The sequence below is a fragment of the Battus philenor genome, unplaced genomic scaffold (assembly GCF_028537555.1).
Source record: "Battus philenor isolate CCGP_79_NKW_IND1 unplaced genomic scaffold, ilBatPhil1.0.hap1 SCAF_27, whole genome shotgun sequence".
In the NCBI taxonomy this organism is placed as follows: domain Eukaryota; kingdom Metazoa; phylum Arthropoda; class Insecta; order Lepidoptera; family Papilionidae; genus Battus; species Battus philenor.
In genome coordinates this window covers 8,876,179-8,891,453 of record NW_027181690.1, presented here as the reverse complement: position 1 = coordinate 8,891,453, position 15,275 = coordinate 8,876,179, and the positions used below count along the sequence as shown (strand labels likewise).

The window sequence follows — 15,275 nt, the reverse complement described above, 5'->3', positions numbered from 1 at the left end:
ATATACTATGTAATATAAATCTGAACAACTAATTGTCAGGTTTTGTTGCACAATAGTTATAATCTAGTGGTTGACCATCGCAACTTTCTGAAAATATTTGCCAGCACAAACTCACAGTAAAGCCATTTCTTCGTGTGCAATATAAACAATGTTCTTTTTAAAGTAAAACATAAATAAATGCGAAGAAAATTACCATTATAAGACAACAAGAAAAACTGTTCAGACATCAACATAACAACCTATTAACGAAGAACTCGTTAAGAAATCATGCCAATAAGTCCCGACAAATAACACATAGTTTGTAACGCGACAGCAAAATTAATGTGAAATGAAATATTATAAGTTTTTTTTTACGTCAACAAAATATCAAAGATCATTCAAAGTTAATTCTCACAGACTGAATTACGCGCCAAAATCCAATGTTTTAGTACCACCTGTCGCTTTCTGCAATAAACGTGTTACAGATTATACAACCCACTTGTACACAGAATAAATATGCGTGTGCCGTATTGCTACAGAATAAGAAACATTTTAGAATAACTCGAGTAAATACATTGGCAGATAGAACCAAGGTCTAGGTCTCCAGAAATAAATATTACACCTTCTCCAGAATATAGATTTCGGTGCCAAGTTCACGTCGCATATTGTATCGTCAGTCAATAGCCACCAGCGAAAGTGTTGAAACGTAATTGTGTCGTTGTAAAAATATTGTATTGACATTTGTAAACTTAAAATATTGATTGAATATTCAATTTTTTTTTAATAACAAGTGATCAAGCAACATGGGCGACGAAACTTATCACGTATACACAAGAATGGAAAGCATAACAGAGCAAGAAGATAGACATTTAGCCGGTGCGAAAAAAGAAATAAGAAATGATTTGACAGTTATTATACCAGAAAATCCTTTCCCCGAAATAGAAGTTGACGCATATCCACCACTTAAATTCTCATGGGTAATACCAAAAAAGCTTGCGGCAATGGCTTTCCCTAGAAATAAGGAAAATCTTCAATTCCTTGTCAATCAAGGAATCACAAACCTGGTCACACTGACAGCGGGAAAGAAACCACCCGTGGATGATATAGCCAGATTGAGGTGGTCAGAAATACCTATAGAAGAATTCGAATTACCTACTATAGAGCAGATCAAAAAGTTTATTGATGTTTGCAAGAGAGCTGATAAAAATGGCGAGGTTAGTATTATATATTGAGATTTTATTCTGACACTCTTATCTTTTGTATTTTTTAGTGGGACAGAAAATGAATACAATTTTAATTTAATAACGTACATTTTATATAGCTTCTTGTGACAATATCAATATAATAAAAGTAGATTTTAACATGGTGTGGCCGTGTAATCAAAGCTTTACATATGTAGAGAATAATTTTTATTACTCTATATCTTTGCTATGTCGTTTCATAATTTTTAGCATATTTTTAAAAGTCAAAATCGTTAGATAATATTACAGAATAAATTATAAAAACTGTGCAATTTTTTTAATTTAAATTAAAATTAATATTACTAAAACTGAGTACTTGTCCTAACGGATATTAGTATAATTATTATTAATATTACTAACCAAGTTTTTATTTATTTTATTTGTGTTTTTATTGTGCAAAATCAGAATACACGTGTAGCGGGCTCCATCCATGCGATTCCAGTGTATATATATCTCGGCAACTATTCATAGATGTCTAGTATTTCCGTTAAGCCATGTATTATCTGTATTACACTGTGTGTTATAAAATAATGTGTATTTTACAATGAAGAAACGAAGTCGGTTTTGCTTTATAGTAACGAAAATCCTTGACCGTAAAGATATGTAGTCAGTGGCGTACCTAGGGGGGGGGGCGGTGGGTGCGGTCCGCACCGGGCGGCACTTACCTTGGGGCGGCATTTTTTATATTTACTTATAGTTGTAAAAAGCAACTTTTTCATTTCAAATTTATTTTCTTTCTTGAATAATAAATGATTATTATAAGTTTAATATTTGATTTATATAAATTATTATTAACTTTATGATTTCGAATATTATTCCTCGGTGTGCATAAATGCATTTTAGTGTAAATTTTGGATTCTAATTCAAGAACAAGATAATAATTTTATTTTATTGTATTCATTAAAATTAGTTGAATTCGTAAAAGGATCTTTACGACTTTGTTCGGCAATTTTTCCTAACTAAAATTTTTTGATGTCAGTTTAAAAATGTCATTTCTTTTGAAAAGTTTATATGATTACTTTGAAGTGATATATCAAAATTTTTTTAAATCAAAAACCACTATTTGATTGACATATAATAGAAAGGGCGGCAAACTGGAGATCGCCCCGGGCGGCAAAAGTTCTAGGTACGCCACTGTATGTAGTAATTAAAATTTTGAAACACAAAATATGAACAAACAAGCTAAATATAAAATAATTCGCAACCAGTCAACAACAAGCCTTACTTCCTGAAGAAATCTAGTGCTAGTAATGTATCCAGGCAATAAAAATCGGGCAAATCGAGATTCGGCTCTTTTGGCCGCCTTTAAGTTGGAATGCTAACCATGTTCTGAATGGCAGCCCAACCGAGGTTCCCACTCGAAGGCCCTTGTGGTCACTCCATAACATGTCCGCCCAGGCTATGTACGACTTCGGCTGCTTTCCATCCGGTAATAAAGTCTGTATATTATTATAATTTCCCGCAATTTTGATATTAGCGCAACAGTGTCACAAAAAATAGCGTTTTTGTTAAAATTAGAGCAATGAAGTCATGTTTGTTATTTATTACGAAAAATAGCTGCACCACAAAAACTATTACTAAAATTATCCAAACATTAGAATTTTTTTAAATCAATATAGAGAATTAAAATAAGCATTTTAAATTTGGACATGCTCGAAACTGTCTTTATTATTCATACCATTTTTAGTTCGATCAAAAGATTCATGCCATTCTAATTTTAACAAAATTATCAACACTATAAGAAGCTGGCTATTTGATTGATGAATTATATATGTATATTGCCATAAATATACCAAATACGCACACACACACAGCTAAGCGAATATATGAAAAGTTTCATAAACAGATTTTAATTAATTTATTTATTAGCTGATTAAATAAATAACACGTATTTCCAAGTAACCATTTTTTTTAGTGGAGCAGAGATAGCTTAGTGATAGGGGACTCGGAATTGCGATTGTAGGTCACGGGATGCAATCATATACAATTCACACTTTATGCTTCAATTATATAGGATTGTCACTGCTCACAAACAAATTTCCATAGTATGGACAACAGCGTTCTCTACGTACCATAATATCATATTGCAATCCCTAACCCGTCTACCAAGCGTGGCGATTTTGATATATCATAAGAGGAGGCCTATGCCTGGCAGTGGGCGTCTATGGGCGGAATTGACTTCATTATTTTTTTTATTTATTTATTTTAAATACACCTTAATAAATTAGTGCCATGCTAATAAACAATATTTATAAGTTTTATAGATAATAATACTAACACAAATAAGGTTTATATTTCTAAACCTTATTAATAAAATATTTTCATTGTAATGTTCTATACAATTTTTTATATCAACCGTGCAGACTGTTTTTTTAAATTTTTGATAGTTGTTAAAGGCTTAACAACTGAAGTATTATTAGTTATTGAAATTATCACAAATTTCTTCTCTTTCCTTTGAAATTGGCTGTTTTTCCGATTTTTTGGACGAATGGATAAAGCCGTTCTCCAGTTTGCTCTGAGCATCTCATTTAGCTATTATTTCTTATTTTTACAGATTTAAAATTTTACAATCTAATACACATTACATTGCAATATCAATAAATATACAGTAAATGGCAAGGAACAATGTGCAACGATCTTTAAACATTCACACGTATGATTAACATACGAGGGTGAATCAAAAAATTCTTGGAATCAATATTAAAAAATGCAAAGATTTAAATAATAATATTTTATTTTTCTACATAATCTCACTCCAATGCAATGCATTTAGAATAACGCGTTTCTAACTTCCTTATTCCTTGTGAAAAACAATTATTTTCTTGACTCTCGAAATAGTCCTCTACGGCAGCTATAACCGCGTCATTATCGTGAAATTTTGTTCCTCGAATTTCCTCTTTTAATTTTGGAAATAAGTGAAAATCACTTGGGGCTAAGTCCGGAGAATATGGTGGGTGGTCAAGGAGATTGAAGCCAGCACAGCGGATTGCGTTGAGCGCAACTTCCGATCGATGAGCAGGAGCGTTATCTTGAAGGAACAACACGCCCAACGACAGTTTTCCACGACGTTTTTCTTTAATCGCTTCACGCACTTTCGGGATTAAATTTGCATAATAGGGTCCAGTAATCGTCTGGCCTTTTGGCATGTAATCAATAAAAAGGATTCCTTCACTATCCCAGAACACAGAGGCCATAACTTTGCCAGCGGTAGGAGCAACTCGAAATTTCTTAATGGATGGAGAGGATGGTCGTTTCCAAGACATGCTTTGTCTTTTAGTTTCAGGATCAAAATGGTGGACCCACGTTTCATCCATGGTGACAAGACGACGGCAAAAATTATCCGAATCACGCTGGAACATTTCGAGATTACGCTTGGAAATTTCCAAACGTCGCTTTTTGTTTTCGTCGGTTAACATTCGTGGCACCCATCTTGCAGACACTTTTTTGAACCCCAGTGAATCAATTAAAATGGATTGAACGCTACCAAAAGATATCTTTAGGATCTCAGCTATATGTTTTATAGTCATTCTTCTGTCTTCCAAAACCAGATTCTCAACCTTTTTGACATTTTCTTCTGTAACGGAGGTTGAAGGCCGCCCAGAACGCGGGTCATCTTTACAGCGTGATCTACCTCTTTTAAATTCAGCCACCCAGTACGCAACCGTAGAATAAGGTACAGCATCACCCCCTAATGTCTGCTGAATGTCCAAAAAAATTTCCTTCGTAGACATTTTTTTCAAACTGAGATATTTTATCACCGCACCTAACTCACTTTTATCCATAATTTTGACTTTTTAGCAACTCGTTGCACAAAAAAATTTATTACATGCGAACGAACTGACAAAAACAAGTGACAGTCTGCATAAATATAGTGTGATAGACACTCTTTACTTTGAATATCGAACTTGATCCCAAAAGGTTTCATATATATGCACTTCTAAGAACTTTTAGATTCACCCTGGTACGCTATCGCCCCATCTTTTTTTAATCGGAATGTAAATCGTTTTTCATTTGCTTCCTGCCAAGAGATATTTATTTTGTTTAAAAGAACTATGATATTTTACAATTTTCTTTGCACATCATATTTTTTTTTACTTCGATAGCCCGGATTAATTCTACCTTAAGTAAAACATGTTAATTTACGAAATTGTAATAATTTATGACAATTAAATATTTTATTATTATTTAACTATATTAACATAACGGTTTAATTTAAGAGCAAAAAAAGAGAAAGCTAAAGATCTTTATGAATAAATACTATTTTGGTACATCATGAAAAGAGAATATCATCAAAATAACATAAGCACTGTTCCTATGCTTGAAATCGCCGCCATATTGTGCAAGATCAGTGTCACAATTGCACAATATGACGGCATTTTATGATGTGTCGGCTTAAATGACAGGTTGCCTAATATATCATTAAATTTTTATAGATATCTTTTTTTATATTTTCATAATATTTACAACTAAGAAATATTAAAATAAATAATAAAATTTAACTACAATAAATAAATAAAAATGGTTGCAGTATAGTTTTCGAGGATGTGTAATAATTTTTAACTCTACCAGGTTATGGGTCTCCATTGTCGTCAAGGACGTAGCCGATGTGGTGTGATGCTGGCCTGTTATCTGGTGCACTTCCACCGCTTCTTACCCGACCAGGCTTGCAACGTCATCCGCATGATGAGGCCAGGTAATTAAAAAAAGTTAAAATACGTCACAGACAAACAAAAACATTGGGATTTGAATGTATGTTATTAATACAGCTAACCGTGTTTTTTTGTCTGATTTAAAAAATATTTATGTGTATATTTTTAATCATGGTGTGTGGAGGGGAGTTATTGCTTTTCCTTTTAAAAAAATATTTATTATATTCTGATCTACTCATTTCATTTTAACTTTTTATTGTATATACACTCAGTAAAAAGAGATATTCAGACAATCGTAGTTATATGTTAATATTTAAAATAAAAAGCGACTTTATTCAAATATATTTAAATTTAAATTAATTACTTCTTCATAGTCAGTTTACTTATACTCAAATTAATAAAACTCTTACCAAACACAAAAAATTCTGCCTAACATAATACATATAACCGATTTCTTATTCAAAATTGATTTATGATGCTATTTTACCTTTTAATCTCGTTTGTAGTTAAAAAAATCTAACTTCATTATCGTGAGCCCCAAGTTTTATTAAGCTGCAGAAACGTAATATATTAGAAATACCCAACTTCAATTACATATATAGATCCTGTTCTTAGCACGTTAATGTATATTAATTTTCACAGAATAGAACTCAGGAATGATGACATTTAGTTTCGTTTAGGTTAACTGTCAATAATTGTAAGTTTCTAAGCGAAGTCGCCGGATGTGCGCAGCCTAATACTGGTCATTGTTAGTACGGGGTTTTTACACCTTTATCTGAACTAAGTTTACCGAGCGGAAGGGTCCGTGAACTTAAAAACTGGTCATTGGCGACCCTGTGCTGGGTGTTTCCATAATGTTTTTTTTCAGATGTTTTAGTGTAGATTCTAACAAATAAATCTTTTCTACAGGTTCACTAGATTTTCCAGAACAAGAAGAAATTGTGGACAAATATTTTGAACATCTGACTGAAGATAATCCGCTTCGCTTTGGCGTAAGCGGCGAAGTCATGGAGGAATTTATCGAAGCAGCCAAAGAAAGCACAAAAAGGATAATATAACACAATCTGTGATTACATTTTCTATTGTGATTTATTTGTAATTTTTTTATAATCATTAATTGTACCTGATGCTAATAAAACGATATGATCGATGATTTAAAACCCACCAGATTTTACTTTTGGGGAATTTTATTTACATTCTCTTAAAAACCAATGTCTTATTGGTCAATGTACATTGTATTGTTGTGTATCTATTTCTGATACATTCCGTTTGCTGGGGGCAAATTTGTAAAAAAAAAATTACTTCTTGGGTAAAGCTGTTTTGGAATTCAAATTTTTGTTTATAACCTAATATAATGTTTTAAATTCATATTGCAGGGTACACTCTTTGTCAATACATCTTTCTCTTGAAAAATAGGCCGACATCTTCTACAAATATAACTTTAATTAACCACGATAAATCCCATAATTTAAAAAAAAAATTAAAGCATAAGGAAAAAACACTTTGTTTTTAATTAGTTCTGGAAATAGGACACATGGTAACAAATAAACATTCTCCCTATTATAGTAAAAAAATTAGAGGAATTATATGTATTTGCAAATTTTAATATATCTCTATACATAAAAATGAATGTATCTGTCTGTTTGTAATCGACAGATTCCAAAACCATGCATTTAATCGCCATGAAAATTTTATTTATTATTAGTTATATCCCCGGGGAGAATTTTGATGGATCCTATTTTTAATAGTTTGTATTTGACATATCAAAATTACATTTATGTACACATTTTTAATCAGATGCTTAATACAGCAACGTATAGACGGATACGCTCCGTATTTTATAACATGTTATTTTCTCGATTTTCCTCTTGCGCCCGGCTGACAGGAAAATGTCTTGGGAATTCCAATACTATGCCGTTAACCGGTAATGGCGGGGAGCCGCTCTAAATCTCTGTCATTTGAATGTATTGTTTTCAAGACGTCATGTATAAACAAAACAGAAAAGTGCCTTATTTCCTTGTCATTGTTCATTTGTGTGCAGCAAACACCTCCAAAAGGATATATTTGGTTAGTCGCTAAACAAACCTTATAAATATTGTTTAAAATAGACAAAAGCCTGCTCGATGTTTTTTTAAGATTAGGGTAAACCTATAGTTAAAACGACTTATCTTTGGTGGCATAGTAACATTTACCATAATCCACGATTTATTTTAAAGTTATCAGGATGTCAATATGTTGTAAAACTAGCTTGACTTCATTTATCAATGTAAGTAAATGATTTAAGATACAGCGACTGTTATTTGTAAACACTTGCTAAAAACATTCACATAAATTGCATGCAAAGCGCCACCATCGTCCGCAACGCTTTTTCGGACTTGTATAAACTTGTTTGATTCTTTAGCGTTATATACACGAATGCCAAACGAAAGTTACTCATTTCTTTAGCAAACTTCCGTAGTAAGTAAGACACAGCTGTTGGTGGTCCACCGGGAACTGCTAAATTTTGAAAGTAGTCTATGAGAAAAGTAAAAAACTGTGTTTTAATATTACTACTTCAAAGGAAACATTTATTTTAATCATTCGACCAAAATAAAATCGTAAGTATGAAGTATCAATTAATTGTAGATTTACATATTTAGTAATGAATTATTAGCGTAATGTATTTAAAACTAAACACATGGAAATAAATGTGACACGAATCTGTCGATGCCAAAGATGTTGGCCAATGTTCCTGGCATTATTCCAATGACGTGACGCAAAGATGGCGGGAACGAAAATAATTAACCACAATATTTGAGACACTGTTCTGTTTATATCACATTAAATAGCGGAAGACGACTTTTTAATTTATGTGCTTTGTTTCATGGACAATGTTTATTTCCGTTTAGTTTTAATGGGTTAAATTCGTCACACTTTTCATAAATTATCATGTAAGTTAAGACTTTCATTTATATTTAAAATTTGTAAAAAATATTTTCATTAATAAACGTGTAATTTTGAATATTTATAACTAAATAAAGGCACTGCTAACTTTAGTTCAGACTTGTTCTTTATTTTAAATAATTAATAGGAATTAATTAAAAAGGTTCAAGCAACAAATAAGATTACTAATTGACTTGAACTATTTAACCATTTATGTTAACTTTATTGAAGTAAATTACGTGAAATAAATCTTACCTGATCATGTTATTTCAAGGGCAAGCATAATGAGCTCCGCGCCAAACAGAACAAACGTAAAGCTTGCCAAACTATTCTACAAATATGCCGATGAAAGTCCTAAAGAGATGAAAGAGAAGAAAGAAGATTCTAAGCCTGAAGAACAGAAGACAGAATATGAATCGTACCCGCCGTACAACTTCTCCTGGTTCATTGAAAAGAAAGTTGCTGCTATGGGATGTCCAAAGACAATAGAGAATTTGAATTACTTAGTGGAATCTGGAATTAATCATCTGATTACACTGTCGCCAGAAAAGTTGCCGCCTGTTCACGATTTTAATGGAAAATTAAAATGGACGATGATCGGTATTGAGGAGTTTGGTACTCCAACCTTGAAACAGGTGATAAAGTTTATTGAAATATGCGAAAGAGCCGAAATGAAAGGAGAGGTAAATAAATAAAATTATAATAATTAGTTATTACAACGATTTGAATATATGAAATTAAAAAATTTGATTGAGTAAACTGTCTAATGTTTGGATTTATCTGATGTAATAATTTTATTTCCAGGTAATCGGCGTTCATTGCCGACAAGGAATAGGCAGGACGGGCACCATGCTGGCGTGTTACCTCGTGCACTTTAAGAACATGGGGCCGGAACGAGCTGTTTTAACAGTACGAGTGCAGAGACCTGGTAATTTACATGTGATTCTAAATTTAATCAATTTTAAATTTAAATTTTGCAAAACTTCGTTTGACCGTTAATTTAGTTCATGGTAGTTTTAAATGACAAAATGCTGCGTAATACCACAGTATTTGCCCAAAAAATATCAGTTATCCCGAATGTTATTCGCGTAGGTTCTATAATATAAATAAAAAAGATATACAGAGAGATATTATATTTAAATTCAAATTTTATTTACAAACATTATATTACTACACGCTGTAAATTACAATAATTACTAATTTAATATTAACCAATTGATAACGTTCTCTTAGTTAATGTTGTTTAGGTTAACTTGACTTTAGTTGACATCGGCGTTAGTTTTTAACTAATCGATTTTATATTTTAGGATCCTGTGAAACTTACGGACAGGAGAAGGTCGCTTGCCACTACTACGACTGCGTCAGAGGGACTGTTACAAGACCTGATTATCGATTAGTGGACGATAAAGTTTACTTTGACTGCGCCATGAAATACACGTACCCCGACGAAGACGAGGAAGTACAAGTTGACGAAGAAACGGTCGACTTTGATATGGAAAAACCGAGCGTAGAGGAAATTATAGAAAGACATCGACCGAAATCAAAAGCCATGGTTATTAATCATAAAATCTACTTTTAACTGTCAAAATTATTTATTTATTAGAATATTTTAGTGAATTATTTAAATTATATTTAAATAAATTGTTGTACTGTAATAAAAGTTATGTAATTTTTTATTTTTTTATTGTATTCTTCTTTTCAGCCGATAGACGCCCAATGCAAGTCAGAGGACTCCTCGAAAGATCGCCACGATGTCTTGCCCTGCAACATCCAGCGACTTCCCGTTATCTTAACTGAAGTCAGTCTATCTAGCGGGACGTACACCGGCACGTGGTCGTCACTCGAGAACCTTCCGGCACGAGCGACGTGCCAGCCACTGCCAATTCAAACGAGCAATTCTTCGTGCTGCGTCGGTGACTTTGGTTCTTCTATAGATCTCCTCATTTACTTGATCTCGCAGCAAAATTCCGAATAATATTTTTTATTTATTGTATTGACTATATAATAATGACATTTTTTGATGTCAGATTTTATTACGTAAAGAATAAAATTACTATTATACATAGGTAAGTGTATATTAATATAAGAAATGAACATAAAATTATTGTATACTTTACTCTTAAATTGTCGCGTACAAATATTTTAAATATCGTGTTAATGGCCACCATTTTGGTTTTGGAAATGTCACTTCAATTTCGTAAAACAACACAGGAAGAGCTATCCATGCGTTTAGAACTATGAATGGTTTAATTCACTGGAGAAGCTTCCGGTGCTTCGGTTTTTTGCGTTTCAGTTAAGTAACATTATTTTACTTCACACATTTTGTATCAGCATATACTTAATTTAATATTTGTCGACAATGTTAAAACAGTTGTTTAACAATAAACATATTACATACCACCGGATTTCAAGATAGTAAACTTTTATTCATTGCTGAATCATTAAATCAAAACAACCTAACCATTTTTTCTGTATAATTAACTAAAAAAATGTTCTTTTTTTTTCGAGAACGAATTCCGATACATTCATTTTAAAATTCCGATCCGAAAAACTATTATTTCACATAAATAATGAGTTATAAGCTATCAACTTTGTAATTACAAATAGTTTATAAAATTGATTCTAAATTTTACGACGTACAATTAAAGCCAACTTCCAGTAATGGTATTTTAAATAATACAGGAAAGCGCTGTTTCTCACTATATTAACACTAAATTGTTATTTCTGAAACCATTGATTAAAGTGAACACTTTTATACCCAATCATCCTATATATTTTTTATTTATTATACACATTAGAAGCTTTAAATTGTATCTCAGCTAAAGCGAATTTGCTCTTAAAGGAAGAAATACATTCCCTTTTTGATTCTGCCGTTACAATAGGGTGAGTAAATAACTAAAATAAACTAATAAGGACTGCAGATTGAAATGATTTTATTAAAAAAATGGGCATTATTTACAAAATATTTTATTACTAAATTCACAAAGCTTTTTCATCCAGTAGTGTTGACATTACGTAGTATATCTTGTGATCTGGCAGCCAAGTAAACCAGGATGCGACCATGGTCTAGGAACCACAGTCAGTGAGATCACTTGCTCGCCTCTCTTCACTCTGACCGATACCCTCTGTCCCACTGAGTGGGCTACAACGTCATGCACTTGCATGATGTCTGAGAAATTGTTACTATTGACAGAACCGAATTGCAGCACCTCATCATTTTCTAGTAAACCCTGTAACAAATAATGTTTATTTAAAGACAGTTCCAGTAAATAGATTATGATATAAATGGAGATATGCATTAATATGTGATTGTGAAAAATAAATTGTGGATTCAAATGAGTCATGATACTCTTGCTTATTATTAAGTTAAGGAATATAATTATGTAATAATAATATGTAGCGGTGGACAAATTAATTTTAGTTTCTATCAAATTTGTCACTTCTGTCATTCTTCTTTTAACATACATTAGTGTAATTGAGTCAGACTGGATGGTAATCATATCATAATTTACTTCTTATAATAAATGAACATTTTTTAACAACCCATTTCCTTCCATGGGTATCTTACAATGCGACAGAGGTATCAATTTTTAGAGGATGGGCAGCAATATCCTCTGCATAGCATAACACTACACTGCAATCACCAACCTGCCTGCCAAGAGTGGCGATAATGGTATATCCTCCCTCGCTATGAATGGTAAACTAAAGAAATTGGTCAGTAGTCTCCGCCTACAGTTCTTGGTTACGGTTTTAGAGCAGTGGTAGGCCAGAGGTAAATGACTGAGACTTGCACTAAATCATACATCGAGGGTTCGATTCCCAGGATACAGTCTTATAAATAATTTACACTTTGTCTATTAATTGTATGGGATTGTCACTGCTCACAAATATATTTTCAAAGAATGAGCAACTATGTCGTCTTAGTTCCATAATACCACACTGCAATCTCCAAACCTGCTTGCCAAGTGTAGCAATTATGGTATATCTTTGAGAAGAAGCCTATGCCTTGTAGTGGGTGTCTATGGGCTGAAACCAAGAATTAATGGACAAAAAAATTTAAACAAAATATTTCAAGCCAGTACTTTGACCCATTGCTTCAAAAACATAAAAAAAACTGTTGCCTATAACCCCAATCAAGCATTTAAGCATTGTTTAAATAAAACATTAGGCTATACTTATCTTAGTAATATAAATTCTAATATCACTTGATCACTAAGGCACAGAAGAGAAGAAATAAGAATTATTCTTTTAAACCAAAGGCCAAAATGACAGAATATTACAATTGAACATATCAGCTATGATTGAGAAATTCTCAGTTCTATAGTGAAAAACATCCGCATATTTTGTTGTTGTTAATTAAACTTTTTAATTTGAGACAGGAGTCATCAATTTTTTTTTGTTCAAATACCTGCATAAAATTAGGGCTATGTGTCAATAAGTTACAAGTCACAATTTACACTATTTTTAATGAGTCTCTGTGTTCAGTCTTTTGAAGAGACAGCCAGCTATATTTCTAATTTGCTGACACTTCTAGGTATTTCTTTTTATTCTCACTGCTGCCCAAATGGCATTTGTTGATGAGGTTTGCTTTCAGAATTAATAAAATTTAATGAGTGGACATTTGTAATGAGATTTTTAGATATTATGTCAATTAGTAGCGGTTTCAGTTACTGTGCATGGCGTAGCAGCACTCTGGCAAAGTATGGCAGGTTGGTGGTTAAATATAAGCTTGTGAATAACTGATACCTCATGGATGCCTTTGTCTAGCGCAATGTTAAGTATGTTTGGAAAAACCCCTTTGACACTAGCATAGCATGTGGGTTCTGTTGGTCTGATGACCTCACAGTTGGTCCAAGGGGGCATCACATGTCCTCCCTCTATCATTGATGGTTTTTCCTTCGAGCCTTTAACTAGTTTCTATAAATATACTACTTGCACTCATGAAATATGACCTAAAATGGAGCAGGCATCAACAAATTTATGAACTGGAATTGTTTGTATTGTTTCCAATATATTAAAAAGTGTACTTACGGCAAGATCAGCTGGGGAGCCATCACGGACAAAACCAATAATAGCAAAGCATTGGGTTTCATTTCTGTTTTCATGTGAATGGTCTATGCCATGGCCATTGGCATATGGAGCAGAACAGGGGCTCTGTGTCGGTACCTGGCTACTATTTGAACCACGAAAATTCGAATGTACTTCTTCTAAGCCTTCCTCAATCTTTCTCATGAGTAACTTGTGGTCATTTTGCAGACCTAATGAATTCAACAGTATAATGATATAATGTGTAGACATCTCAAAGTATATATATACTATATTAATGGACATTACATATCCTTTGTTTGCCACAACATGGTGCCTGAGTGTCGGGAACAATTTTTTTTAAAATTATTAATGAAATATTGTTTATGATTCTGTGGTCTTAGTACACCCAGAGCAAGCAATTTTAAATTGTATTTTAAGGTGATTTGATATAATGTAGCATACTTTATTTCGGGCAGATCTGACCCACATATCACCCAGGGAGTTCGGAAAGATATGTCCATAGGCGTAAATTGGACAGATTAACATTTACTTGATTACCTTTTTGATAATTCTTGAATATAATATACAAATAGCTATATCCAAAGTTAAATATAGTCTGTAGCTTAAAATGTTTCTAGGAACCTTTGTGGTGTTTGAAATATAGTTAATACCCAGACTTATTTATGACTTACAGAATTTTTAATTTTTATCCACTTTCAAAGCTTTTCAAAAAGAGCATTAAATAATTATGATGATTGAACCCAAATGAAAAATATAATCGACAAATACAGTATTGTGAATAGGTGTGCCTGGCTAAAAATAAACCATAGTAAAGAAGTATTAGAATAAATTAGGGGCGAACAAAACACAAATTTGTTAAAATAGACGTACATGTTAATAAGTAAAGGTTGCTTAGTCATTCAGTATAACTACAGTCAACTCACATATAATACGATGCCTGGCATGTCTTACTTTGTAAACATCAATATCGTTGCGTGGGAACCCTTCACCGTCTACCAGGGAATCGTGCATGCCCACATTATTACTTTCGAGGATTGCTGTTTGATCCCGTATTTCACTCTCAATTCTATCTTTCTCCTCCATAAGTTTTAATACACGATCTCTCGCCGCGCCATCCATGTTATATCCAACCATTTTATATATTCTTTTAATTTGTACTGTGGCGTATTTATGCTCAATTACTTTCTTTTGATGCAATTATTTTTTAAAATATTTTTCAATGTATTTGAAACACCAAAACAAAGTAATGTCATTCTAGTCATAAATCAAGACTGGGTTGCTATAAAAAATATTTATTTTCGTACTTGATCAAGACTGCTATATAGCAATAAAGCTTTGTTGTTAGCAGTGTTTATCATATCTCGTGATAATTTCACATATCTCTGTAACGTAGGTTTAACAATAATTATACTAATAATGTTTTAATAATACTATT

General features: G+C 32.5%; 3 protein-coding genes across 3 annotated transcripts; 2 read left to right on the top strand and 1 right to left on the bottom strand.

The window, feature by feature from the left end:
• The first annotated feature begins 640 nt into the window (after window positions 1-640).
• Window positions 641-7,029, top strand: LOC137925572 (dual specificity protein phosphatase 23-like). The gene is made up of 3 exons (XM_068769035.1): window positions 641-1,193; window positions 5,790-5,913; window positions 6,779-7,029. Exons 1-3 carry the CDS (start codon window positions 783-785, stop codon window positions 6,925-6,927), a joined length of 684 nt encoding a protein of 227 aa, XP_068625136.1. The 5' UTR covers window positions 641-782; the 3' UTR covers window positions 6,928-7,029.
• A 673-nt stretch (window positions 7,030-7,702) lies between these two features.
• Window positions 7,703-10,370, top strand: LOC137925422 (uncharacterized). The gene is made up of 4 exons (XM_068768856.1): window positions 7,703-7,936; window positions 9,066-9,474; window positions 9,596-9,719; window positions 10,099-10,370. The coding sequence occupies exons 1-4, from the start codon at window positions 7,797-7,799 to the stop codon at window positions 10,368-10,370; spliced, it is 945 nt and encodes a 314-aa protein (XP_068624957.1). The 5' UTR covers window positions 7,703-7,796.
• Window positions 10,371-11,743: 1,373 nt separating this feature from the next.
• Window positions 11,744-15,066, bottom strand: LOC137925536 (26S proteasome non-ATPase regulatory subunit 9). The gene is made up of 3 exons (XM_068768994.1): window positions 14,764-15,066; window positions 13,823-14,049; window positions 11,744-12,021 (listed from the first exon to the last, which is right to left on the bottom strand). Exons 1-3 carry the CDS (start codon window positions 14,972-14,974, stop codon window positions 11,803-11,805), a joined length of 657 nt encoding a protein of 218 aa, XP_068625095.1. The 5' UTR covers window positions 14,975-15,066; the 3' UTR covers window positions 11,744-11,802.
• Between the last annotated feature and the right edge of the window lie 209 nt (window positions 15,067-15,275).

Bases quoted from the DNA above. Each gene is read 5' to 3' on its own strand.
- LOC137925572 (XM_068769035.1), top strand. From the start codon at position 783: ATGGGCGACGAAACTTATCACGTATACACAAGAATGGAAAGCATAACA. The intron at 1,194-5,789 runs GTTAGTATTATA...TAACTCTACCAG, and splicing joins GAGCTGATAAAAATGGCGAG to GTTATGGGTCTCCATTGTCG. The intron at 5,914-6,778 runs GTAATTAAAAAA...TCTTTTCTACAG, and splicing joins CATCCGCATGATGAGGCCAG to GTTCACTAGATTTTCCAGAA.
- LOC137925422 (XM_068768856.1), top strand. From the start codon at position 7,797: ATGGCGGGGAGCCGCTCTAAATCTCTGTCATTTGAATGTATTGTTTTC. The intron at 9,475-9,595 runs GTAAATAAATAA...TTTTATTTCCAG, and splicing joins GAGCCGAAATGAAAGGAGAG to GTAATCGGCGTTCATTGCCG. The intron at 9,720-10,098 runs GTAATTTACATG...TTTATATTTTAG, and splicing joins AGTACGAGTGCAGAGACCTG to GATCCTGTGAAACTTACGGA.
- LOC137925536 (XM_068768994.1), bottom strand. From the start codon at position 14,974: ATGGTTGGATATAACATGGATGGCGCGGCGAGAGATCGTGTATTAAAA. The intron at 14,050-14,763 runs GTGAGTTGACTG...TGAATTCATTAG, and splicing joins TGCCAGGCATCGTATTATAT to GTCTGCAAAATGACCACAAG. The intron at 12,022-13,822 runs GTAAGTACACTT...TATTTGTTACAG, and splicing joins GCTCCCCAGCTGATCTTGCC to GGTTTACTAGAAAATGATGA.